This window comes from Sus scrofa, chromosome 6 (assembly GCF_000003025.6).
Source record: "Sus scrofa isolate TJ Tabasco breed Duroc chromosome 6, Sscrofa11.1, whole genome shotgun sequence".
Lineage (NCBI taxonomy): Eukaryota > Metazoa > Chordata > Mammalia > Artiodactyla > Suidae > Sus > Sus scrofa.
The window spans coordinates 53,926,393-53,953,642 of NC_010448.4; the positions used below are offsets into that span (position 1 = coordinate 53,926,393).

The 27,250-nt window shown below is 50.2% G+C and overlaps 1 protein-coding gene across 1 annotated transcript in view; it reads left to right on the forward strand.

The window, feature by feature from the left end:
• Positions 1,856-27,250, forward strand: part of SULT2B1 (sulfotransferase family 2B member 1) — a 35,196-nt gene continuing 9,801 nt past the window's right edge. Inside the window, 2 exon segments of the mRNA NM_001243697.1 lie at positions 1,856-2,034; positions 26,588-26,727. Of these exon segments, the coding sequence (NP_001230626.1) occupies positions 1,964-2,034; positions 26,588-26,727 (211 nt within the window). The 5' untranslated portion in view covers positions 1,856-1,963.

Here is a 27,250-nt window from a genome sequence, read left to right on the forward strand (position 1 = left end):
CCGGGCAGGGAGAGCTGGCCCTCTTGATTTCCCCGCCTCCCTGTGAGAGAGCCCTTTCCACATATGGGAGCATCGAGGCTAATACTGAAAGGAGCTGAGGCAGGATTTGAACTCAGTTGTGGTGGTGTGGAGAAGGGGGGTGGGGGACCCTCTTATCACAGCATCCTAGAGGTGAGCGCCGTTGCTCTGCCCCAGAACATTTGTCTTCTGCCTGTTTTCAGAGTGAGGATGGCCCATGCTGTGTGACCTTGGGCAAGTCACTCCACCTCTCTGAACCCACTTCTGCATCTATTCCATGTCGGACATGCTGGTTCCCCTCACCTGCACAACACATGGCAAACCATAATGGGTCGGTAAAGAGAGTTTTCAGTGCTAATATTTTTGTATTTATTCATCCAACCAAAATTTCTCTGGCACATATTAGAAGAATGAGGAGACATTTCTAGAAAGATTCCACCAACAGGTTAATAGTGTTTATCTCTGTGGGTAGAAGGAAGGTCACAGGGATCCTTATTTTCTTTCTGGAGTTACTGGCGCAGATAATTTTTGGTGGCAGGGGTAGGGGGCGGGGGTGGCACTCCTTAGGCATGCAGAAATTTTCCAGCCAGGGGTCGAACCCACGCCACAGCAGTGACAACACCGGATCCTTAACCCCTGGGCCACCAGGGAACTCCATGCATATATATATATATATATATATATAGGGAGAAGGTATACAGATTTTTTGTCCTATAAAAGGAAATAATTTCTTTCCTTCCTTCTTTCTTTTTCTTTTTCTATCTTTCTTTTGATCACAGCATGCAGTAGCTTGATGTGCGATCTCAGTTCCCAGACCAGGGATTGAAACCAGGCCATAGCAGTGAAAGCACTGAATCCTAACCTCTGGACCACCAGGGAACTCCCCCAAATAAATCATTTCTGGTGAGGAGATTGGGCTTCACAGCTAGACTCCAAGTCTCTGAGGACTCAGGGGACTAGCAGGCGGGGCATGGTAGTGGCTGGGTTTGATGGGATGGAGCAGAAGGGGACGCCAGCTTTGCAGAGCCTACTGTGTATCAGATACTCCACGAAGCACCTGAGAACTATCTCATCTGGTCCTCACAACAGCCGGGTGAGATGGGTCCAATTTACGAGGGTGGTGCTGGTGGGGACCCGAGGCAGAGGGGGACAACGGGACCAGCTTCAGGTGGCACAGCTGGGAGATGCTGGAGCTGGGATTCAGCCCAGGCACCGTGAGCGTCAAACCCCCACACACCCCCAGCTCTGGCTGTGATCTGTGGCATCTCGGCATCTCTCTGTGTCTCCCACTGTCTCTCACTATCTCTGACCCTCCATGTCTCTCTCGCTCCCTGGGTCTCTCTGTCTCTCTTGCTGTCTCTGACCGTCTCTTGGTCTCCCTCTCCCGGGCTGCCTCTCTTCTGTCACTGCGTCTGTTTCCACATGTGCTTCTTGCCAGTTTCTGTCTGTCCGGTTCCCAGTGTCTCGGTCCTTAAAACAGCGCCCGGCAGACAGGAGGTGCTCAATAAATATTTCTTGAATGAATAAAGGCGTGAATGAATGAAGAAATGAACGAACTTTCTGAGACGAGACTAGCTCCCAAGTCAGATGAGCCAACCGAGGCTCCAGGTGGGCACAGACCTGGTCTCAGCCGTCAGCCTGGAAGGTTCCCCTGTGGGATTGGCCCTAACCCCCTGAACTCTGTTCCTAGCCACTGGCGAGATGCCCGGGAGGTGCCCATCACCCCTCTCCCCACCCTCCGAGAAGGGTGGCCCTTGGCCTCTCCCCGCTGTTGGAGGCGTGGGTAGCAGCTGGGAGAACCGGCTGGAAGCGGCCCCTCCCCTTGGGCGTGGAGGTAGACACCTGGCCCGCTCCCCCAGGTGGCAGACGCCACCGCTGCTCATACCTGGTCCCTGCACCGCCGGCTCCCAGCACATTCTCCTCTCCCCACCTTCGCCCTCCTGCCATGGATGGGCCTGCCGAGCCCAGGAACCAGGCCGAATGGGATCCCTACGAGAAAAACATCTCGGAGATCAGGTGAGGTCCAGACCCCGGCATGGGTCTGAGCCCCCTTGGGGCGGGGGAGGTGGCCTGGGGAAAGAGCCCGGGGCCTCTGGCTCGTCTCCCACCCCTGGGCTGCAGATGCCTCCAGCGAAGGGATTTGCGGACCCGGGCTGTGCTAAGTCACCAGTCTGGATGCCTGGTGTCCCTGTAATTCAGGGCCTCGATTTCTCTATTTGTCCAAGGGGCCCAGAAGCAGTTGGCCTCCCTGCCACGGGACGGGATGAGAGCAAGGGCTTGGTGCATGCTTGTTGCTTGGGAAACAGGGGGGCCTGTTGCCCCCCCTTTCCTCCTAGACCTTCCCCAAAGCCCTTCAAATGGAGGTGCCTTCTCACAAGGGAGATATGAGTGTGCCACCTGCTGTGGGGGGAGGATGGGAGAGGTGGGCGGGGTCTGGGATGCAGCTGAGTCCGAGTCAGAGGTTGCGTCCCTGGGGTGGGGGAACTTGGGGACCAGGAGGATGGGTCTCAGACTCCCCCATCCTCACAGGAGTGGTTAGGACAGCCTTCTCCCCAGCTCCGAAGTGCGGCTCTTTGTTCCTAGGAACGAGTCAGCCGGCTTTCCAGATGGGGATACTGAGGTTGAGAGGGAAAGTGATGGGTCCGTGATTACGCAGCCAGAAGCAAACCCAAACCCCATCTGTCTGACCCCAGAGTCTGTGGTTTCTCCTCTCTGTGAGAGCCTCGGGGAAGCCACCTCCCCACAGCCCCATTTTTCAGAGGAGCAATCGGAGGCTCAGAGAGGGCAGGCAGCCTGCCCAAGGCCATGTAGCAAGCTATTTAGGGGATCTCTAACCCCTAGTATCTTGCAGTCTGCCAGGCGAGTCTCTCCTGGCTGTACTATCTCAGGCTCTCCCCTCCCCTCCCTCACCCTCATGCTCTGGACTCCAGAGACTGGAGCAGTTGAATTCTGATTGCTGTGTGACATAGACAAGGCTCATAGCATCTCTGGGCCTCCCAGGCTGATCCCAGGTCGGCTTGAGGAAGCTCCCAGCATGCTCGCTCTCCTCCACGTTCTTTTCTCCAGGGTCTCTGAGTTCCCCAATCTCTCCCTCCGGAGATAAACTAGTTCCCTTCCAGGGTGCCCATCTCTAGGGAAGCCTCCTCCCGCCGGGCCCCAGGAGCCTTCTTGCTGCTCCTGTACAGGCAGCTGGCCATACAATCCCAGCCCTTGCTCCCTGAGTGAATTGGAACCAGTCATTTGTCCTCTCCTGGCCTCGGTTTCCTCATCTGAGAAATGGGGATTAATACCCCTCACCTGGGAGTTCCTGCTGGGGCACAGTGGGTTAAGACCTCAACAGCAGCAGCTCAGTTTGCAGCGGAGACACAGGTTCGATCCCCAGCCAGGGAAATTCCATAGGCCGAGGGCGTGGCCATTAAAATACATAAATGACCCCTCACCTGTGAGACATTTCTGGACCTGAATTCAGCAGTCCCTGGGGAAGTGCCCTTGGGATTTAAAATCCTCTTTTCCATGAGCTTCTGGAATCCCCCGGATCCCTAGGGATGTCTCTCATGAGGGCCTTTAACCTCAGGTCCCCTCTGACACGCGACATCCCCAGCATTGATGGGGACCTCAGTGGCTCCCCCAGAATCACTCTTCCACCCAGACCGCTGTCAGTCACCAGGTCAGACCTTCCACCCCCGGCCATCGCCCTTGTCCCTCCCTTTCTCTTCCTCCCATGACCTGTCACTCCCCAACCCCACTCTCCTGTCCTCTAATGCTCTCTGTCCCCAGGGCCCCAGCTCAGACCTCATCTTGGCCCCTGGAGCCTTGCCCCAGCCTCCCGCCCCCTGCTCCCAGTCCCTAGGCCCTCCAGGCCCTGGCACCCGGGCCTCTCCAGGTCAGCCTCCTGCCTCGCCTGCATTCTATCCAGTCCATCATTTCAAACTCCCTGCCCACACCTCACTGTCCCTCCCCCAGCGCCCTTGCCTGTAGGGTTTCCTCTGCAGGGATTCCCAGAGAGTGCTTTTCTAATCTCTAAATGTACCCCTGGAGTTCCCATTGTGGCTCAGCAATAATGAACCCACCTCGTATCTATGAGGACGCCAGTTCAATCCCTGGCCTTGCTCAGTGAGTTAAGGATCCAGCGTTGCCATGAGCTGTATTGTAGGTTGCAGGTGCGGCTTGGATCTCGCGTTGCTGTGGCTGGCATAGCCCAGCAGCTATAGCTCCAATTCGACTCCTAGCCTGGGAACTTCCATATGCTGCAGGTGTGGCCCTAAAATAAGCAAAAATAGGAATTCCCGTTGTGACACAGCAGGAACGAATCTGACTAGGAATCACGAGGTTTTGGGTTCGATCCCTAGCCTCGCTCAGTGGGTTAAGGATCCGGTGTTGCCATGAGCTGTGGTGTAGATCACAGACCCGGCTCTGATTCAACCCCTAGCCTGGGAATCTCCATATGCTTCAGGTGGGGCCAAAAAAAAAAAAAAAAAAAAAAAAAAGGCAAAAATAAATAAATAAAAATAAAAACATAAATAAATCTACCCCTGGCCAGCCCCCGCTCAAGTCCCTTCCATAACTTCCCAGCACCCACAGCCACGGTTTCCAAAACGCTTTTAAGACACAGATTCCTTTGGCCAAGAGAAATCTTACATCCAAGGAGAAATACATACTAGAGATCCAAAGGGAGATGGGAGTTCCCTGGTGGCTCAGGGGGTTACGGATCTGGCATTGTCACTACCGTGGCTCAGGTTCGATCCCTGGCCCAGGAACTTTCACATGCCAGCTCTCATTGAAAATGGGGCAGCAGGGCTGGGGTCCTGCCACTGGCCCTGCTCCCTCGGTGGGAGCATCTCTCTGCCCTCCGACCCCACCCTCCCCACCTTACTTGCCGCCTGGGCCCCACCTGGCTGCTTCCACTGCCCCCCACCCCCACCCCCGGATCTCACACCTTCAGTCCTTTGCACCAGAAGTTTCCTGGCCTGGGGTGTCCTCTCCCCTCCACATGGCAAACTCCTCGCACAGTTTAAGACTCTTGGCCATGACCGGTAGTAGGTCCTTGATCAGACTCCTGGCTTCAAACCACTGCCTTGGCACCAAAAGGTGGACCTGTTCACAGACAGTGTCAGAGTCGGGCCCCCCTCTGCAAAGGCCCTGAGATTGTCGGCAAGGGATGCATGGAGGGAGATTAGGCAGGCTTTGAGCTGACCCTTGCAGGATGAGCCAGGGTTAGAAGACACTTGAGGAGAGGCTGAGGGGGACGAGACTTTGGAGGAAAAGGACAGCTGCTTGTTGGAAGTGATGTGCCCTTCGCGTCAAGGGCAAGCTGCTGTTTCCAGGACACTATCCGCAGCTTGATTTCTTTTCTTTTCTTTTTTTTAATGGCCAGACCCACGGCATATGGAAGTGCCCTGGCCAGGGACTGAATCTGAGCCACAGCTGCAAGCTACGCGCAGATGCAGCAACACCGGCTCCTTTAACCCACTGCGCCAGGCTGTGGATCGATTCCCAGCGTCTGCAGTGAACCGAGCTGTCGGATGGGAGTCTTAACTCAGTGTGCCAGAACGGGAACTCCTGATCCCATTTTTTAAAAAACACCACCCCCAACCAAACGAGAAAAGCGAAGCACTATATCGTTTTTTGAATAGAGGCATATATGATAAAACCATCTTAAAAAAACAAAACAAGGGAATTCCCACTGTGGCTCGGCAGCTTACAACCCCGACGAGGATCCATTCGGGTTTGATCCCTGGCCTCGCTCAGTGGGTTCAGGATCTGGTGTTGCCGTGAGCTGTGGTGTAGGCCAACAGCTGCAGCTGCAATTTGACCCCTAGCCTGGGAACTTCCGTATGCCACAGGTGCGGCCCTGAAAAGCAAAGCAAAGCAAACCAAAACAAAACAGAAGACTGTCAGGAATTTAATTCAGGTTAGTGAATGAGGGGGAGGAGGCCCACAGGCCATGGAGGAGCCCAGAGATACCGCAGGATTTGTTGCTTGGAAGGTTCTAGTTCACGGGGTTTGTTACAAATTATGGTTTTGAAATTTTATGTATGTTTCATGTAGATCTGTATGTATCCAACAGATTAAAAATCGATCGTCAGGGCAAAACCAAAGCTTTCAGAGGAAAAAGAAGCAGGAAGAATGCAGGACCCAGGCAGTTACGCTCAGTTTACAGGTGGCAGAGCCAAGGCAGAGCCAAGCCCAGAGCACGTTAATCCCTGCGGAATTTTTAAAGTGCTCCCCTTGCAGAGTACCTTCTGAGTATTGCCTCATTTAATCCTCACGACAACCATTTGAGATTAAGCCAATGAATGAGTAACTATTATCAGCCTATTTATGATGAAAGCAGTTGAGGCCCAGAGAGGTTGAGTGACTTGTCCAAGGTCACACAGCTGTCAAGGGAGATGCAGTCAGGATGTGACCCAGGACAGCCTGACTCTATCGCGCCCTGGAAGGGATGGGCAGGTGTGAAAGGAATTTGGGGATGAGCAATACGAGGAAAAGAGATGTCAGGAGTGCCCAGCATGGCTCAGCCGGTTAAGAATCCGCCTAGTATCCATGAGGATGCGGCTCTATCCTGAGTCACCATGAGCTGTGGTGTAGGTCTGTGGCTTGGAGCTGGCATTGCTGTGGCTGTGGCATAGGCCAGCACCTGCAACTTGGACTTGACCCCTAGCCCAGGAACTTCCATATGCTGCAGGTGTGGCCTCCCTGCCAAAAAGAGAGAGAGAGAGAGAGACCTCGGATAGGAGGCTTCAGTATGTACTCTGTGCTCTGCTGTATTTCCCGGAATAGCCTGTGTACTGGGCTGCACTTTAACCAGCTCCTTCTCAAGAAAGTCAAGGCCAGGAGGAGCCTAGTAGGCATTTGTACCTGCGGGTGTTGCTCCCCCCCAAGCAAGGTCCTTTCTGATCTTCCCTTCTTTATGGTTGAGGCGGCCAATCTGTTTCACAGCCCCGTCCCTCCTTTTCCTTGGGGAGAGCGGAGCCACTCAGATGATGTTACGGCTACCGTCTCACCAATCAGAGAGCTGCTTTTCCCAAGAGGAAGGGCGGTGCTAATCAAAAGGTAATTATTTGCAGTATGATTAGACATTGGACCTCCTTGCCTGGGTGGAATTTGGGCAGGTGGAATTTGGGCAGGAAGAGAGGAGTGAGGATTCTGGAGTCCATTAATAAATAAAACACATTGGTGGGAGTTCCCGTTGTGGCTCAGTGCTTAACGAATCCAACTAGGAACCATGAGGTTGCGGGCTTGATCCCTAGCCTTGCTCAGTGGGTTAAGGATCCGGCGATGCCGTGAGGTGCAGTGTAGGTTGAAGACGCGGCTCAGATCCCACGTTGCTGTGGCTGTGGTGTAAGCTGGAGGCTACAGCTCCAATTAGACCACTTGGCCTGGGAACCGCCATGTGCTGCAGGTGTGGCCCTAGAAAAGGCAAAACATAAAAAATAAAAAAACACGTTGGTGAGAATTAGAAAAACGTGTGGGAGTTCCCTGGTGGTCTAGTGGTCCAGTGCTTTCGCCACTGCAGCCTATATTCAGGCCCTGGTCTAGGAAACAGATACCACATCAAGATGCTGCACAGCTACCAATAAATAAATAAATAAATAAATAAATAAATAAATAAATAAATAAAGGGGAGTTCCCATTGTGGCACCATGGAAACAAATCTGACTAGTATCCATGAGGTTGCAGGTTCGATCTCTGCCCTCTTTCAGTGGGTTAAGGATCCAGTGTTGCTGTGAACTGCGGTATAGGTTGCAGGCGTGGCTTGGATCTGGTGTGACTGTGGCTATGGCGAAGGCCAGTGGCTACAGCTCAGGCTCAACCCCTAGGGAACCTCCATATGCCACCAGTGTGGCCCTAAAAAGCAAAAAAAAAAAAAAAAAAAAAAAAAAGATGCTCACAGCCCCCACCTTCCCCTCTCCCCACACCCCCTGCAAGGGACCCAGGCTTGGAGGGCAAAGGGAAGGAAGTCTTTCTGCTCCCATTTGTTCTCTAGAGACTGGCAGGGTGGGAGGTGGGACTCATACCTGTGGGTCCTGTGTAAGGAGGGGAGGTGGGAACGCTCAGGACCCACTTGGAAAGAACCAGAGCAGCCCAGCTAGCTGAAGGTAGGCTCTGGGGGAAGCAGAGTGGGACTCCGTGGCACCAAGTGCCAAGCCAAGAAGAGAGACCCTGGTTTCGCTGGGAGGGCTGAATCAGAGGTCCCAAGAGAGTCGTATTGGGCTACTCGCATGGGAGCCTAGACCAGGGCCCCAGAGGCCTCTGCCACTGCAGACAATACCCGCCTGCAGGAAGACCTCCGGAGTTCAAAGCCTGCTCACCTTGCCTGCCAGCATGGACCTGCCGCCGGGCAGACAGGGTCGCACTAGGAGCCGAGCATCCGTGAGATGGGCGTGGCAGGTGATGATGCTAAGTCAGGCCTCGGCGGTTTTCCTCCCCACTGTGACCACTCTTGAGCCAGGAAGGGTGGGGATGGGCTGAAATGAGGATAATTACGGCCCTCGCGAGCGTTGGCCACACACCAGGCGTGTGCGCGGAGCCGTGTGGGCGAATCCTTTCCATCTTCACAGAAGCCCTGTGGCGACGAGGTTGTGGTTCCCATTTGACAGATGGGGAAACTGAGGCCGGAAGAGGCCTACAGCTGGGATTTTGCTCCAGAGACCTCGCTCTTTACCCTCATGCGGGAGAACAGGATCAGACAGGGACCTCGAGCTGCAGGAAGGGTTTGCCTCTCAATGGCCGTAACTTTCACAGGGGGTGGGGGGCAGGGTGCTAGTCGCCCCAAATGGCATCTATGAGACTGTGGTCTGTCTACCTTCCAGACCAACACTGCCCCATACATGCATGACTCTAGCCCCCTAGACAAACATTTTCTTAGCTCCATTTAAAAAAAAAAAAAAGTAAGTTTCCATAGTGGCTCAGTAGCAACAAACCCAACTAGGTTGCTGGTTCAATCCCTGGCCTCACTCCATGGGTTAAGAATCCGCATTGCTGTGAGCTGTGGTGTAGGTCACAGATGTGGCTTCGATCTGGCATTGCTGTGGTTGTGGTGTAGGCTGGTGGCTGTAGCTCTGATTTAACCCTTTTGCTGGGACCCTCCATATGCCACAAGTGCAGCCCTAAAAAGAAAAGAAAGAGAGAGAGAGAGAGAGAGAAAGATAGAAAAGAAAAGTGAAATGAATTTTAATTATATATTTAACTTAACCCAATAGATCTGAAACATTATTATTTCAACCTACAATTGACAGAAAAAATTATCGGTAAGATATTTTAGGAGATCCCTTCGCAGGCTCAGCTCGGCTCCTGAGGTGCTGTGGCTGTGGTGTAAGCTGGCAGCTACAGCTCCAATTCGACCCCTAGCCTGGGAACCTCCATATGCTGTGGGTGTGGCGCTAAAAAGACAAAAGACAAAAGACCAAAAAAAAAAAAAAAAAAAGATATTTTACACTCTTCTTTTCATACTAAGCCTCTGAACCCAGAGTGCTCACTTTATCAGACCAGACACTAACCTTTCATCAGAAAGATTTGATTTACATTCAGATCCCATCACCGGTTGCAGCTTGAAAGTTTGATTCCTAGGCCTGAGCTGTTCCAAACCTGCATTTAAAAAATATTCCAGGAGTTCCCTTTGGGGCTCAGCGGTTAACAAACCCGACTAGGATCCATGAAGATGCAGGTTTGATCCCTGGCTCAGTGGGTTAAGGATCCAGCATTGCCATGAGCTGTGGTGTAGATGGAAGACGTGGCTCGGATCCCTCATTGCTGTGGCTGCGGTGTAGGCCAACAGCTGCAGCTCTGATTGGACCCCTAGCCTGGGAACCTCCATATGCCGCAGGTGCAGCCCTAAAAAGCAAAACTAAAATCAAATCAAATCAACATAAAAAGTATTCCAGTAATTGAATTGTCAAGGTTTCAGTTGACATCAATAATAATTAAATAAAATTAAAAGATGAGACCCTCGGTGGCAAGGGCCACATTTCAAGGGCTCCATAGCTACATGCGGCCAGCAGCTGCCACAATACAGCCATTCCCATCATTCAGTTCTGTTGGCTGGCATGGCTCTAGGCTGCCTGGGCGCCAAGGTCGGGAGAGGCATATGGTAGGAGCTTAATAAACGTATGTTGGAAGGGAGAGAAAGAAAGAGAGACAGGAAAGTTAGAAAATTCGAGAAGAGCCTTCAGGCTAGAGGCACAGAACATGCCGAGATCCAGCCGTGTAGCGGAGCATGGAGTGTGTGGGGAACAAGTTGAACTTGACAGTGGGAACAGAACAACACTGGCTGCGCTGGTGTCGGGACCCAGGGGAGGTGAGGCAGTGCAGGCCGACATGCCCACAAAGAATCGGCCGGGCTTTGAGAAACAGAGCCAGGGATGCAAGACAAAGAACCCTGATAATTTGAAGAGAGTGAGTAATTTCTTTAGCTAGATTTTTTCTCTATTGATACTGTAAAAGTAATAAGTCAAGATGATAGATTTCAGCTGTTTTCAAAAATATTATCTTTGCCATGCTTATCCCTTTATTTATTTAGGCCACCAAGGAACTCCTTTATTTTATTTTTTATTCAAGTATAGTTGATTTGCATCGACTGTTAAATATATATATATATATATATATATATATATATATATATATATATAATATGTGTATAGATTTTAGGAGTCCCCTGGTGGCTTGGTGGGATAAAGATCCAGTGTTATCACCGCTATGGCTCAGGTCACTGCTGAGGCACAGGTTCAATGCTGGGGCCAGGAACTTCTACATGCCGCAGGCACGGTCAAAAAACAAAATAAAATAAAAATCTCAGAAGCCTCAAAATTGTATGTGGGAAGGGAGGGTAACTGATTAAGAAGAGGCACCAGGGAATTTTCTGGGGCAATGGACTGCTCTGTATTGTGACAGGGGTCTAGATTGCATGGGGCTTTTAAGCATTTGTCAAAATTCACTTGAAATTAGGAGGTTTCAAAAGACGCAAAGTTCTGTCTAGTTATCCATCTATCTGTCTATCATGGTCATTTCTAAGTGGGAGAATTGCAGGTGATATTTATTTTATCCTCTGTTATTTTTCATATCTTGCAAATGGTCTATATATCGGGAGTTCCCTTTGTGGCACAGCAAAATGAATCCTACTAGTATCCATGACGACACAGGTTTGATCCCTGGCCTCACTCAGTGGGTTAAGGATCCAGTGTTGCTGTGAGCTGTGGTGTAGGTCACAGATGAAGCTCGGATCCCTATTTGCTGTGGCTGTGGCATAGGCCAGCAGCTGTAGCTCCAGTTCAACCCCTAGCCTGGAAGCTTCAATGTGCCTCGGAGGGGGGGGTCCTAAAAAGCGAAAAACAAAAACCAAAAAACAAAAAAACCAAATGGTCTATGTATAATTTTTTGTAAGCAGAAAAAATAATGATTCTAAAACTTTAGATAGTAATAATTTCCATCTGTTGTTAAAATAATCGAAAATGTGAAAAAAAAACATTAGGAATTTTCCTCAACAGGAAAATAATTTTTAAAAGATTAGCTATTTTTTAATGATTTAAAGATTAGATATATCTTTCAGCTATTTTTTCCCAAAGTTGAATAGAATTTTATTATTTTTCTAATTTATTTTTCATTAAACGAATGATTCCTTAAATTATGTAGTGCTTTACAATTTTCAAAAGTTTCGGAGTTCCCAGCATGGCTCAGCAGAAACAAATATGACTAGTATCATGGGGATGCACGTTCGATCTCTGGCTTCGCTCAGTGGATTAAGGATCCGGCGTTGCCGTGAGCTGTGGTGTAGGTCACAGATGCGGCTCGGATCTGGTGTGGCTTTGGTGTAGGCCAGCAGCTATAGCTCTGATTGGACCTCTAGCCTGGGAACCTCCATATGCTGCAGGTGCGGCCCTAAAAAGACAAAAAAAAAAAAGTTTCATATACATGATTTCGTATAATCTCATAATAACCCTTTTTTAACCCCCTCCTCCTGTGTTGCCCTCCCCACTTCCTTCTCCTCCCTGGTAACTGCTGGTTTGTTCTCTGTATCTGTGAGTCCACTTCTTTTTTTTTTTGTTTTATTCACTAGTTTATTGTAGTTTTTTGGGTTTTTTTTTCTTCTTTCTTAATGGCTGAACTTGTCTCATATGGAAGTTCCTGGACCAGGGATTGAATCCAAGCTGCAGCCGTGACCTATGCCCAAGCTGCAGAAACACTAGATCATTTGATCCACTGTGCCAGGCTGGGGAATAAATCCTCACCTCTGCAGTGACCTGAGCCACTGCAGGTGGTTTCTTTTTATTGTTATTATTAATGATTTATATTGGCAGTTGGATTCTCAACCCACTGCACCTACAGCAGGAACTCCTGTAGTTTATAGATTCCACATATAAGTGATACCATTTGTCTTTCTCTGTATTTGTCTTTCCCTCTCTGACTCATATCACTTAGCACAATACCTTCTAGGTCCATCCATGTTGCTGCAAATGGCAACAGTTCATTCTTTTTTCTGACTGCATAATATTCCATTGCATATATATGTACCACCGCTTCTTTACCCATTCATCTGTTGATGGACACATAGGTTGTTTCCGTACTTTGGCAATTGTAAATAATGCTCTTGGAACTATTTTTTAAAAAAATGATGACTGCAGATTTGAAAAGACTGTCATAATAGAGTAACTAAAGAAAAGCAAGATGCAGAGTAAATTGTAAGGTCTGGTATTAGTATTGTTTAGAAGAACTTGGAGGAGCAGAGAAGGAATCTGAGTGTTCTCGCTATGGCTATGCTCTCATGTACTTCCATAAGTGCAGTTAAGTTATGAGCCAAACTCGTTGTATGGGGATCCCCAAAGGCTGGCATAGCAGTGCTGGGGGACCATTAAGTTTTTTTTTTTTATTCTTGGCCACCCCAAGGCATATGGAGCTCCTGGGCCAGATCAGAGCTGAAGTCGCAACCTTAGCCACAGCTGTGACTGTGCTGGATGCCCAACCCACTGTACTGGGCCCAGGATGCAGCCTGTGTCCCAGCGGTCCCAAGACACAGCCAATCCTGTTGAGACACAGCGGGAGCTTGGGGTGGGGGAGGGGAACCATTAACTTATTAACAAACCCAGATGGGAGTCCCTGCTGTGATACAGTGGAAAGGAATCCTAATCGTATCCAAGAGGATTGGGGTTCAATCCCTGGACTTACTCAGTGGGTCAAGGATCCAGCATTACCAGGAGCTGTGGTGTAGGCTACAGATGCAGCTCAGATCGGGTGTTGCTGTGGCTATGGTGTAGGCTAGCAGCTGCAGCTTGGATTCAACCCCCAGCCGGGTAACTTCCATAAACCGCGGGTACAGCCCTAAAAAGTGAGAAAGAGAAAAAAAAAAGATCAATAGATACAGGATTTGTTATTTTCCTAATTAGATTCTCTAAAAAGAGAATATGCATGTGTCGTCTCAAGGCAGTTCTAGCCGATGTAACAAACATCCCCACACTTCTGGAGCTAAATTAAGGTGGTAGAAAGTCATTTCAGACTCACATTCCAGCCCCAGGTGGCGGCCGGGGAGGGGGGTGGGTCCTCCTGGTCACGTGACACCTAGAGGCCCAGCCTCTGCCATCTTCCACCCTCCACTCCCCCAGTCCCTGGAGACATCTCTCTGGTACTGCCAGCCAAGGGGGCAGAGGGCAAGGACGTGGCAGTCACTGCCTTTACTCTGTGTTCACAATTGAGAATTCAAGAGGTGCAGAAAAGCCTGAAATGGAAAATTCTGGTTCCCACAACCACCCCAGATCCATTCCTTGAGTAACCATTTCTGATGCTTCCCTGCCAGAAAATTTCTCTTTTTTAAGTTTTTTGGCTGTGCCTGTGGCAAGTGGAAGTTTCTGGGCCAGGGATGGAACCCTCACCACAGCAGTAATCAGAGCCTCAGTGGTAACAATGCTGGATCCTTAACACACTGAGCCACCAGGGAACTCCCAGAAAATGTCCCTTGATGTGCATATCTTGTCTTTATTTACTCTGTTTTTTTGGAGGTGGGGTCTTTTTAGGGCCCCACCTGCAGCATATGGAGGTTCCCAGGCTAGGTGGCAAATTGGAGCTACAGCTGCCTGCCTACACCCCAGCTACAGCAACACAGGATCTAAGCCATGTCTATAACCCACACCACAGCTCACCGCCATGCTGGATCCTTAACCCATTGAGTGAGGCCAGGGATCAAACCTGCATCCTCATGGATACTAGTCAGGTTCATTACCTCCGAGCCACAATGGGAACTCCCTACTTGTTTTTATTTATTTATTTTGTTTGTTTTTTAGGGCTGCACCTGAGGCATATGGAAGTTCCCAGGCTAGAGGTCAAATCAGAGCTACAGCTGCCGGCCTACACCACAGCCACAGCAATGCAGGATCCAAGCTTCGCCTGTCATCTACACCACAGCTCACGGCAATACTGGATCCTTAACCCACAGAGCCAGGCCAGGGATCAAACCCGAAACCTCATGGATCCTAGTCACGTTCATTAGTGCTGAGCCGCAACGGGAATGCCCCTACTTATTTTTTAAACATAATTAAGATACTACTTTATATCTGTCTCTTGTCAAACATTACACTTTTTGTAATATCTCAGTCATCTTCCCAAATAAATGCCACTTCTTCACTCCTCTAACATTTTATTATGAGATTTTCAAAACTTATAAAAATGTTGGTGGATGGGAATTCTCTTCGTGGCTCAGTGGTTAACGAACCTGACTAGGATCCATGAGGATGTGGGTTCAATCCCTGGCCTCGCTCAGTGGGTTAAGGACCCGATGTTGCCATGAGCTGTGGTGTAGGTCGTAGACGCAGCTCGGATCTGGCATTGCTGTGGCTGTGGCTAGACTGGCAGCTACAGCTCTGATTCTGCCTCTAGCCTAGGAACTTCCTATGCCGTGGGTGAGGCCCTAAAAAGCAAAAAAAAAAAAAAAAAAAAAAGTTGGTGGAATGATTTAATGAACTGCTCTCTATACCTGCTATCCCTAACATTTTATTATACTTGCTTTATCCTATGTCTGTGCGTCCTTCTCTCCATCCAGCCATCCTTCTTATTTGTGGTGAGTTTCAAAGCAGTAAGCCACAGACATCAGAACATTCACCTTAAACTTGCCAGGCTGCGTATACACAGACTTCGATATTGGCTTATGGCTTTTTCCAGATGGAAGCTGTTTCTGTGCGGTACATTGCACGCATGTGAAATGCGCCAGTTTGAGACATATATGCGTAACCCAAATCCACAGAAACGCCTCCTTTTGAATGGCTGGATTTCAGTGTTTTCCAGCTGTGATCCAGTTCATCCAGTTCTGATGTATCTAACCAGTTCTCTGTTGTTCAGGTTCATCTTATAAACGATGCTGCAAGTAGCCTCGCGGTACCTATATCCTGGGCACTTCCTCAAGGGCACCCACCCAGGAAATGCCTGGGGGTCAAGTTCATTGGTGCATCTAATAGATGTAATGGACTGTTGCCTGTCTGATGCTGGTTCTTGGAGGCGGGAGACGCGAGACGCAGAATTTCGGCTCCCTTGTAACCGCATTACTAGTGGGGAAGATGGATTGAAAGAAGTCACTAGACAAAGAAAATAGTTGCTAAGTATTAAGAGGACTAGTGAAAGAAATAAACAGGATGGATGCTGCGATAGGTAAAAATGCACCCTGGACGCGCGCACCCTCTGCTTTGGGGGAGGTGGCCTGTATAATTTACAAGCTGCCAAGTGACCTCGCAGAGAGGTTCCTCTAATCATTCCCCACCCCACCCCCTGGGCCGCCTGCCACCGCAGCCAGGAGTAGGAGGGCGAAAGAACCTGATTCTCCGCGCTGCGGCCAAGGCATGAGTCATTCCGCTGAGGTGGAGGTGGCCGGAGGTGGGGACGCTTGCCCAGATGGGCTCCAAGCACAATTTCGGGAGGCGAGGCAAGGCACTCCTGCAAGGGAGACCAGCCCGGGCGAAAGCAGAGCAGCTGACGCCGGGCGTTCTGGCAACGAGGCGCACTGAACCCAGCCCGGGCTCCAGGAGCCTTGGCGCTGCGCTGCCTGCGGAGAAAGTCAAGTGGACCACAGGCGCCCGCTGTGAGTCAGCAAAGTCCTCCTGAAACTGAATCGCATTCCTGGAGGGCGGGGCCGCTCACAAGGTGGGGGGGGGCGGCGGTTCCCGTCCCACCAGAGCCCTGAACCCCCGTGGCCTCTCCCTTCTTTTGCACTCATGGTCCCCTCTGGTCCCCACACAACACTGGTCCCTCCGCTCCTTCAGGTCGGCTCGACCTCCACCGATCTCAGCGAGCCCTCGCCTGACTCCATCCGTCTCAAACTGCAAACCCTCCTGACCCCAGACGCACCCCATCCCGCACCGCTTCAGGTTTTCCCACCCCCTTCCGAGGCGCTACTTGTAAAACATCCTGCTTTAACGTTATTGTTCATTTAAATGTAAACCGCATTAGGTTTGGTTTTGTTTTGGGGGCGTTTTTTGGCTTTGTTTTGTTTTTTGTTTGTTTTTTGGCTTTTGTATCCCTCCGCTCCTGGCACATAGTAGGCATTTAGTGAAAATGTGGGGGCTGAGGAGTGCCCGCTGTGGCGCCATGGAATGGCCAGTGTCTCTGCAGCACCAGGATGCAGGCCGGATCCTCTGCCCAGCACAGTGGGTTAGGATCCTGCATTGCCTCAGGTGTAGCTTAGGAGGCAACTACCTCTTGAATCTTAATCCCTGGCCAGAGGTTTAAGATCCATATGTCATGGGGCGCCCCCCACCCCCAAAAAAATCTCTGGGCTGAATTAATGAATTTGCCTCCCCTCAGGCTAAATGGCCTAAAGGTCCGAGATGGGGAGCTCTCTTTGGACATCAGACTGGATGTCCCCCATCACTGCTCATTCTTCAAATGAGACCAGAGAGGGCTTGAGAGTGATCTCAGGTCACACAGCACATCCAAGCCAGGCCTGGAATGTAGGCAGGAGTTGCTTCTCTGCACAACCTGGGTAGCCAAGAGGGATGCTGGCCGGCGGGATGTCTTATTATACTAATGGCTAATGGGCATTAAGTATTTATAGGAAGGAGGTTTTTTAAAAAAAATCAATCAGTGAAATTGATTTGTGTGTGAGCGAGTGTATCACTTTATGAATTTTAACACATGTATAGATTTGTGTAACCATCACCACAGTCAGGATACAAAACTGCACCATCAACCCTTGAAGGGTCCACCCTATCCCAGTCCTAGCTGCCCCACCCCCACCCGCAGCCCCATTTCCCCCCCCCCCGCCCCGCTACTGATTTATTTCCTGTTCTTATACTTCTGCGGGTGTGTGTGGATGTGTGTGGGTGTGTGTGGTGTTTCATTGGCTGCATCTGCAGCATTTGGAAGTTCACAGGCCAGGGATTGAACCCATGCCACAGCAGTGACAACGCCAAAATCTTTAACCACTAGGCCACCGAGGAACTCCCCTGTATTTTCAAAAGTGATCTATGCCTTTCCTATTGCTGCTGCAGCAAATGACCACCAATGGAGTGGCTTAAAGCCATACAGACGTACGCACCTGCATTTCTGTAGGTCAGAAGGCCAACTCCAGCATGGCTGGGCTCACATCGAAGCATCAGCAGATTGGCGTTCCTCCAGGGTCCTTCTGTGCCTTTTCCAGCTCCTGGAGGTCACCCGCATCCCTTGGCTTGTGGCCCCTTCCTCCATTTTCAAAGCCAGCTGCATGGAATTCCCTGGTGGTGCAGCAGGTTAAGGATCCAGTGTTGTCACTGCTGGGGCTTGGGTTCAATCTCTGGCCCAGGAACTTCCCTAGGCTGCAGGAGCGGCCAAAAAGAAAAAGAAAAAAGGGCCAGCTGTATAGGATCTCGCAAACTCCCTTCTCTCTAACCTCTGCTTGTCTTTACATCTTCTTGCTCTGATTCTGACCCTCTTGCCTCCCTCTTATAAGGACCCTGTGGTTACATTCAGGACTCACCGGCCTCTCTCCCAAGTTCAAAACCCCTAACATAACCGCAGCTGCAAAATCCCTTTTATGGTGCAATGGAACGTATTCGCAGTTTCTGGAGATGGGGCCACGGATGTCTGGAGGCCATCATTCTGGCCACTGTAGTCCCATAAATGGAAATAGGCAGGTTGTGACCTCCTGAATCGGCTTCCTTCCTCCACAATGCCTTTGAGACTCATTCATATGGTTGTGGGTATCAGAGTTTTGTTTTTAGGAGTTCCCCAGGGGCCTAGCAGTTAAGGATCCAGCACTGTCACTACTGTGGCTCAGGTCACTGCTGTGGTGCAGGTTCGATCCCTGGCCCGGGGAACTTCTGCACGCTGTGAGGGCAGCCAAAAAAAAAAAAAAAAAAAAAAAGAGTTTCTTGTCTTTGCTGAGTAGTAATTGTGTGGTATACCTGTACTTCCGTTTATCCACTCACCTGTTGACGAATATTTGGGTCGTTCTCAGTTTTCAGAATTCTAAACAGGGCAGCTATATAGATGTTGGTGAGAATACGAGTTTTTGTTTCTCTCGGGTGGAGCCCCAGGAGGGGGAGAAACTTTGCTTTAAAATCTGTGCGTATATTAAGATGTTTCATTGAGGTCTATGAATAGGAGCTCCCGTTGTGGCTCAGTGGGTTAAGAACTTGACATAGTGTCCACGAGGATGCGGGTTCAATCCCTGGCCTTGCTCAGTGGGTTAAGGATCCAGCGTGGCTGTGGTGGTGGTGTAGGCTGGCAGCTGCAGCTCTGATTCGAACCCTAGCCCAGGAACTTCTATATGCCGTAGGTGCAGCCCTAAAAAGAAAATAATAATAATAATAATAATATACCCTTAGGCGTTAAATATTCCTGTGACCAAGGGAAGGGAGGTGGACACAAAGAGTGGTTATGTGAGTTGACTGAGATCAAATCTGTCTATCCGACCACCCCCGAGCCCCCGAGCCCCCATAACCCTGGCCCAGAATGAACACACCTGGGGAGAACTGTATGAGGATGTAGGAGGGGCTACCCCATGGCTCTGGTAGTTGGGGGTGCAAGCCTGGGGTCTTGCTGCCTGGGTTCAAAACCCAGTTCTGCCCTCTGCAGCTGTGTGATATCCGCCAAGTGCCTTTGCCTCTCTGTGCCTCCGCCTCATTTGTCATGTGGGGATGGTAATATTCCAGCAAGCAGTCTCTAAGGGCTGTTGCCAGAATAAATGAATTAAGGCCCATAATGTCCTGAGGCATGTGGGGCCAGGGAGCACTGTGAGCATTTCTTTTATTTCTTCAAACCAATATTGACGGAGGGTCTTTGTGTTTGGAAACACTGGCAATCAAGACAGAAACCGCCCCCCCCCAGAAAAAAATCCCTGGTCTCATGCAGCTTACAGGCAAGTGGAGAAGAAAGGCAATAAACAAGACATGTAGGAGTTCCCAGCATGGCTCAGCGGTTAACGAATCCTACTAGGAACCATGAGGTTTCAGGTTCGAAACCTCACTCAGTGGGTTAAGGATCCAGCGTTGCCATGAGCTGTAGTGTAGGTCACAGGCGCGGCTCGGATCCCGCGTTGCTGTGGCTCTGGTGTATACAGTTACTGCTCTGTTTGGACCACTATTCTGGGAACCTCCATATGCCGTGGGTGCGGCCCTAGAAAAGGCAAACACACACACACACACAGGCATGTAAAGCATATGTAAACCGTAAGAACTGGTCTTGGTCAGTGTGACGGGAAAACAGGGCAGGATGAGGGGGTGCAGTGGGTTCGATTGTAAACAGCGTGTCAGGGGAGGCCTGGTCGATAAACAGTGATGTTGGAGCAAAGATCTGCAGGAGGTGAGGGTGCCAGTTATAGGCCTGAATGGAAGATAGAACAGCCAGTGCAAAGGCCCTGAGGCAGGACTCAGCCTGAAGAGTTGAAGGAAGAGCTAAGAGACCTGTGTGGCTGCAGCCCAGTGAGCAAAGGAGAGAGGATGAAGATAAAGGCAGAGGGAGATCACGGAAGATCTTGAGGGCCCTTGCAATCCCGGTGAGACTTTGGTGTTGCTTGGAATGAGACAGAGTGAGGCAAGGTTTTGAGCAGAGGAGGGACAGGAACTGACTCAGGTTCGAATCAGATCCTGCTGGCTGCCAGGTGGGGAGAGTGGACTTTATGGGGAAAGGGTGGAAGCAAGGAGACCAATAAGGAGGTGACTGCAACAGTCCAGGGGAGAGGGGGCAGGGGACAGCAGATTTTAATCTTATCAAGTTCCCCCAAGGGAAGCCTTCCTATCCGCCCTCTCCAGATGAGGACTCTGAGGCACAGAGGGGTCAAGCTGTATATTCAAGGTGTCAAATTTAATCATGGAAAGTGAGTTTCTGCAGGAACAGCCAGAGGAAATGCAGCCGGGGAAACGCAAGCTTCGGTAGTCCACTAGCAAATCCAGAGAAAGAAGGAGGGGAACTTGCTTTTATAGGGAAAAGAGGAGTGGGGCGGGGCTGTGACAACTGAAGAGTCCATTGGAGGAGTCCACAGTAAGAAGGTTTCTCATTGGTTGGGCCGCTACGGTCTCTAATTGGCTGGACCATTGTGGGCGGAGTGAAGCGTTCTTCCTTCTGCTGGACCATAAGTAGAGGCACCTTCCTGTTGGAGATGTCCTCTAGACACTCCCAATTTGAGCAAATGAGTGCATGACAGGGCATGAGTGCCCCCCGCTACAGGCCTGTCCCCACTCCGATTTTATTTATTTGGGGGGGGGTTGTTTTTTGTTTTTGATTTTTAAAGCTGCACCGGCGGCATATGGAAATTCCCAGGCTAGGGGTGGAATCGGAGCTGCAGCTGCAGGCCTACACCACAGCCACAGCAACTCGGGATCCGAGCCTAGGCTGCAACCTACACCAGAGCTCATGGCAGCGCTGGATCCTTAACCCACTGAATGAGGCCAGGGATGGAACCCACGTCCTCAAGGATACTAGTCAGGTTCCTTACCTCTGAGTCATGACGGCAACTCCCGATCCAATTTTAGATGCGGTTTCTTTTGCTGATTCCACAGAGGTCACACAGCTGGTTAGCCATGGAGCCTGGGTTCAAATCCGAGACTGTCCAACCTCAGCCCATCTCCTTTTGCACCATGGAGGTGGTGACTGAGCTTCCACCACCAGGGGATCCGGACTGGAGATGGGATTGTTTATTGTGCACCTGTTTTCTCCCGGGCACAGAGGATAAAACACAGGAGACAGACACACTGTGTCCTAGTGGCAGAGGAAGGGTGGAGGCTCATCGACAGGTATTTACTGAGAACTCCTATGATGACTACTGTGTGACTTTGAGAAAATATATTAACCTCTCTGGGCCGCTATTGCTTCTGGCATGAAGTGGTGCCCTCAATACCCACTTCACGGCGTTCTGGGGGAAGTCTGAGATAATGCATTCCCTTGGCATAGAATTTGCACAAGGGAGGTTCCCCTACCCATTCTCTCAAGCTGGGGCCAGAAGGAAGCCAAACAAGACTTTTGGGGGAGGAGGCCAGAAGAGTGAGCAGGCCCAGGCTATGTAGGGCCTTGAGCTCCAGGCCATGTTGGAAATGGACAGGAAGGAGAGTTTGGAGAGCAGACTGGGTTGAGGCTCCAGGGGGCAAAGAGGAGACCTGAGCTGGACTGGAACAGTGGGGACCAAGAGGAAGAACCAGGACCTGGGGGACAGAGGGTGGGGGGCAGGAGGGTCGACATGTGGGACCATTCTTAGAGTCTCATGTCCTGGGGTCTCCTTAGCAGGCCAGGCCTCTTCCATGAGGCTAAATGCATCATTGATCCATTACCCATCCTGTGGGCCATCATCTCTCTGCTGCTCCTCCCGCTGCTGGTCTCTGCCACAGCTCAGTTGTCATCTTCATTCCTCTGCTCCATCCGAGCGATAGCTGCATGCCAGGCCCTGGATGTAGCATGGGAACAAAATAGGCTCAGAACCCAGGGAGAGGAAAGGTCACCCCGGGGCCAGATTTAATTACGAGGTGGGGAGAGAGGACGCATAGCACCTGTTTGGGGACATGCAGTAAGATTCGGCTGAGCAGGAATCCAGGTGGGGGCCTCCACGCTCAAGCCCAGAGAATGGCAGGGGTCAGCATTCCTGGCAGAATGAACAGCAGATACAGAGGCCAGAGGTTGGAATAGTGCTCGATGCACTGGGGGGCTTGGGCTGGTGTCGGGGTATGGGGGAAGGAAGGCCTGGAACAGAGCTGCAGGACTTGAGGTTCAAGTCTCAGTTCTGATTGGTACTTGCCACGTGACCTTGGCCATATGGCTTCCCCTCCCGCCCCCTCCATCTTCTCATCTGTAGCCTCCTAACATGCAAGGCAGTCCCAGCTCTCCAGCGTTCATGCCTTGATTGTTTATCGAATACTGATGCTCAGTCATTTATTGAGCGTCTGGTTGTTCTGGGCTCAGAAGAAGCCATAGTAAGGTGTGGACACTGTTGACCAGGAATGAGGCTGGGTTTGGGGAGTTTCTAACATACCCACAGGAGATTCTAAAGTGCCGGGGGCTGAGAACCTGGGAGGCAGGTGAAAGGACATGACAAGCGCTCTTTGACTTTCCCTAACTTTTTTACTGGTAACCCCCTTCCTTCATTCACTCATTTGTTAATTACACATTCATTCACCCGCACATTCATTCATTCACCCACTTATTTGTTCATCCACATATGCATTCATTCCGGCAAATACCCGCTGAGCCCCAGATGCTAAGTGCTGATGGAGATGGCAGGGCATCCTTGCATTCAGTGAGTATTTCAGGGACTCCTGAAGGGCACAGGATCTTTTCCTTGTTGGCAACTCCGTTTCCCTCTCCTGTAAGCTGGCGGGGGCTGGGGGTGTTTCTCCCTCAAGGAGCTGTTGGTAAAGATCAAAGACTAAAATAGCGCGGGATGCTAACGGGAGCTTCAGTGTCCTGAGCATTTATCAGGAGCCAGGTGTTTAATATATACTATCTTTTTTAATCTTTAGGTAGGATTAAAACCCTGAGGTAGAGATTACTGTTAATCTTCATGTGACAAATGAGGAAACTGAAGCACAAAGAGGCCAGATCTGCTGCCCAGGGCACCAGAGAGCGCGTGTGACCCACCAGAGCTAAGGCCCAGGCACTTAGCAGTTAATCTGCCTGGTAACTGGTGACCTCACAGCTCCGCTCCCTGGACTAAATCTGCCTGGCAACTAGTGACATTACGAATTCCCTGCCCATGCTCAGTCTATGGGCTAACCAATGACATCACGGAATAATAAAGTAACGCCTGTGTGCTGAGGGCCTACTATGTGCCAAAGGCTGTGCGGAGCAGCCCCACCTCTTGGCTCGCACAATGCCCGGTGTTGCCTCTGTTACTGGGTATAATAATAACAGTAATTTTAGTCCAGATTTATTGAATTTGTACTACAAGCCAAACTCTATTTTAAACATTTTTATTTCTAATGGTGCATTAAACCTTCCCACTAGCTCTATTTTAAAAAAAATCAACAAATATTTATATAGTGCAAACTCCTGTGCCAGACCCAGTTCTCAGCACTTTTGACAGGCTCACAACAACCCTATAAGGTAATGTTTATAATCTCCCTTGTATGAATGGAAGAACTGAGGCACAGAGAGGTTGAGTGACTTGTCCACAGCCACACAGCTGGTGGGAGGTAGAATTCAAACTCTTGTATTCTGGCTCCAGGGTTTATGCTGTTAACCAAGACACGAAGCTATTTATATCCTTGTTTTTAGAGTTAAGGAAACGGAGGCCAAGAAGGATTAAGCAGATGAGGAAGAATTAACAGAAAAAGCCTATTTGTGCAAGCCATCTGGGGTTTCATCCTCATGGGGCCCAACACCTCGCCTCCTTTTTATTAAAAACAATTGTTTTTTGTTTTCGGTTTTTTTTTTTTCTTTTTTTTTTTTTTTGCTTTTCAGGGCCGCACCCATGGCCTCCGTTAGGATGCGTGTCAGATCCCTGACCTTGCTCAGTGGGTTAAAGATCTGGCCTTGCCACATGAGTCGCAGGTGCAGCTTGGATCCCGTGTTGCCATGGCTGTGGTTTAGGCCTGTAGCTGCAGCTCCAATTCGACCCCTAGCTCTATTCAACCCCTAGCCTGGGACCCTCCATGTGCCACAGATGCAGCCATAAAAACAGAAAAAATCATTAAGTTTCTGAGCTTCATCTATGTGGTCAGACCCAAGCCCTCTTTTTTTTTTTTTTTTTTTTTTTTTTTTTTTTCCGCCTTGCCTGCAACATTCAGAAGTTCCCAGGCTAGGGATAGAACCCATCATGCCACAGCAGTGACTTGAGCCACTGCAGGGATAACGCCAGATCCTTAACTCAGGGAACTCCCTAGCCTTTTTTTTTTTTTTTTTTTTTTTTTTTTTTTTTTTTTTGTCTTTTGTTGTTGTTGTTGCTATTTCTTGGGCCGCTCCCGCGGCATATGGAGGTTCCCAGGCTAGGGGTTGAATCAGAGCTGTAGCCACCAGCCTATGCCAGAGCCACAGCAACGCGTGATACGAGCCGCGTCTGCAACCTACACCACAGCTCACGGCAACGCCGGATCGTTAACCCACTGAGCAAGGGCAGGGACTGAACCCGCAACCTCATGGTTCCTAGTCGGATTCATTAACCACTGCGCCACGACGGGAACTCCGCCTTTTTTTTTTTTTTTTTAAGTTTTATTGAAGTATAATTAATTTACAAGGTTGTGATTTTTTTGCCTTTTTTTTTTTTTTAGGGCCACACCCACAGCATATGGAAGTTCCTAGGCTCGGGGTTGAATCAGAGCTGTAGCTGCCGGCCTCCGCCACAGCCACAGCCACAGCCACACCAGGTCTGAGCCATGTCTGGGACATACAACACAGCTCACAGCAACACTGGATCCTTAATGCACTGAGCGAGGCCAGGGATCTAACCCTCATCCTCGTGGATACTCGTTGGGTTCATTAACTGCTGAGCCAAGATGGGAACGCCTAATTTTTTATTTAAAAAAAATATATTTTTAAAGGTAGTATTTCATTTTTTTAACCTGGCCCACTTTATATAACAGAATATTTGTAAATCCTCTTCACTACCCTGAATGAAATCCACAAACATGCATAACCCATTTACACACACAATTTCCCCCCCCCCTCAGTTCAATGTATACTAGAAATGACCACAGATGGAAAGTAGCAGCTATAACTAGGCAGACCCAGGCTTCATGGTGCCTGAAGCTTATACTATTTTGAGGGGATTCTCCTTAAGAAAAAAAAAATCGGGGAGTTCCTGTTGTGGCTCAGAGATAAAGAACCCAAGTAGTATACATGAGGACGCGGGTTCGATCCCTGGCCCTGCTCAGTGGGTTAATGATCCAGTGTTGCCTTGAGCTGTGGTGTAGGTCACAGACGTGGCTCTGATCTGGCATTGCTACGGCTATGGCCAGCAGCTGCCGCTCTAATTTGACCCCCAGCCTGGGAACCTCCATATGCTGAAGGTGTCGTCCTAAAAAAAATAACTAAATACATAAAATAAAACAAAATCAGTACATGTGTGTGCAACATTAGGCAAAAAGAATATTTGCTGAGAAGGAGAAAAGAAATGAGTTGTTTCATCTTGGAAGCTGGCACATACACCTCAGATATTCTAGAAAAGTAACACACCAGCTTGTGGCTTCAAACCTGAGTCTTCTCTTCCATCCCGTGCTTTCGGTGCCAAGCACCCTTGGACATGTGGTATCTTGATCTCACTTCAGTCCCCAGCCTTCCTGTCGTTATGTCCAGCAGGTGTTCTGGAAGCAGTTCCTGCACCAGCCAACTTGCCATCCTGTGACGGTACAGAGATGTGACAGCAAACCTTGTACATATCTCATCAACGTCTAGTGCAAGTCAACCTCACTTTAGCCAGGTCCCCAAAATACCTACCCCTCTCCCACACCAGGAATAGGAGGCGCCGGGGACGTTACAAGAGTCATTGGATTAAATGCATTGCTCCTCAAACAGGTCACTTTGGAAATTCTAACCTCCGCTCTGCAAATATATTGCAGGGTTTTGGGAAAAACAGCTTGAGTGAGGGGCTTAAAGCTTAAGATGTTTCTAGCTTCCTGGCGACTCCACATCTGGGTTTCACGGGTGGACTCTGCCGCTCTATGGCCACCTAGGAGTGGGCAGGGGGCCTGGTCCCTTTGGCCGCTCTTTGTACAATGAGGTGTGACTTAGCGTCTTCCTCGAGGGCTGGAGCGAAGAGGAAATGTGTGGAAAGCGCTTCAGCCCACTTGGCAGGTGTGAAGTGATGCATGTCCCGCCAGCTGTGTGGCTTGGGGCAAGTCTCTCAACCTCTCTGTGCCTCTTCAAAGCGGGAGAGTAAATGCTGTCGCCTCATAGGATCATGATGGGGGGTCGGTGAATTAGCCTTACTTTGCCGATGAGGGTACGAGACCCAGAGAAGATTCCTTGCCTCCCTCAGCCCCTTGCTTGACCTCCCCCACCTGGCCTGAGAGTCCGCGGTCACTTTCTGCTGCCGAGTGTCCTGGAGGCCTCAGCCGTGAAGTTGGACCCCTGTGCAGGCTCCTAGGACCTTGAAGGATGCTCAAAGGCAGGCCCCCGCCCCCCCCCCGGGGAGGTTGACCCCCGCCTGGCCTCCTCTGCAGTCCTCCGCGTTCCTCACGGTGTCTCCCCCACCCTCCTACAGCCAGAATTTGTCAGGCGAATACTTCCGGTACAAAGGCATCCCCTTCCCCGTGGGCGTCTACTCCCCAGAAAGCATCAGCATCGCAGAGAACGCCAAGGTGCAGGATGACGACATCTTCATCATCACCTACCCCAAGTCAGGTATCTGCTGGGCGGCAGCGGGGGTGGGGTGGGGGCGGGGCCAGGGAGCAGGGGCGGGGCCAGGGAGAGGGCGGGGCGGGGCCAGGGAGAGGGTTGGGGGCAGGCAGAAGATGAGAAGGGCAGACGGGGAGTCAGAGTCTCATCGTGGCTCAGAGGTAATGAACCTGACTAATATCCATGAAGGCATGGGTTCTGTCTTTTCTTGAAAGTCACGGAAATGGAGTCAGACCCTATGTAGCTCTAGAGACTGACTTCTCTCATTCAGCTTCATTCAAGATGTATTTTTTATTGCTGAGGAATATTCCATCAGCTGGATGGACCATGGTGGGTCTATCCATTCATCTGTGGAAGGACACTGGGTGTTTAGTTTTATTTTGTTTCCAGTTTGGAATGAGTATGGATAAGTTGCTATGAAGCTTTGCATGGGAGTCTCTGCATGGAAATATGTTTTCATTTATCTTGGGTAATTACTTAGGGGATGGCTGAGTTTATGGGACGTCTGTACGCTTCACTTTATGAGAAA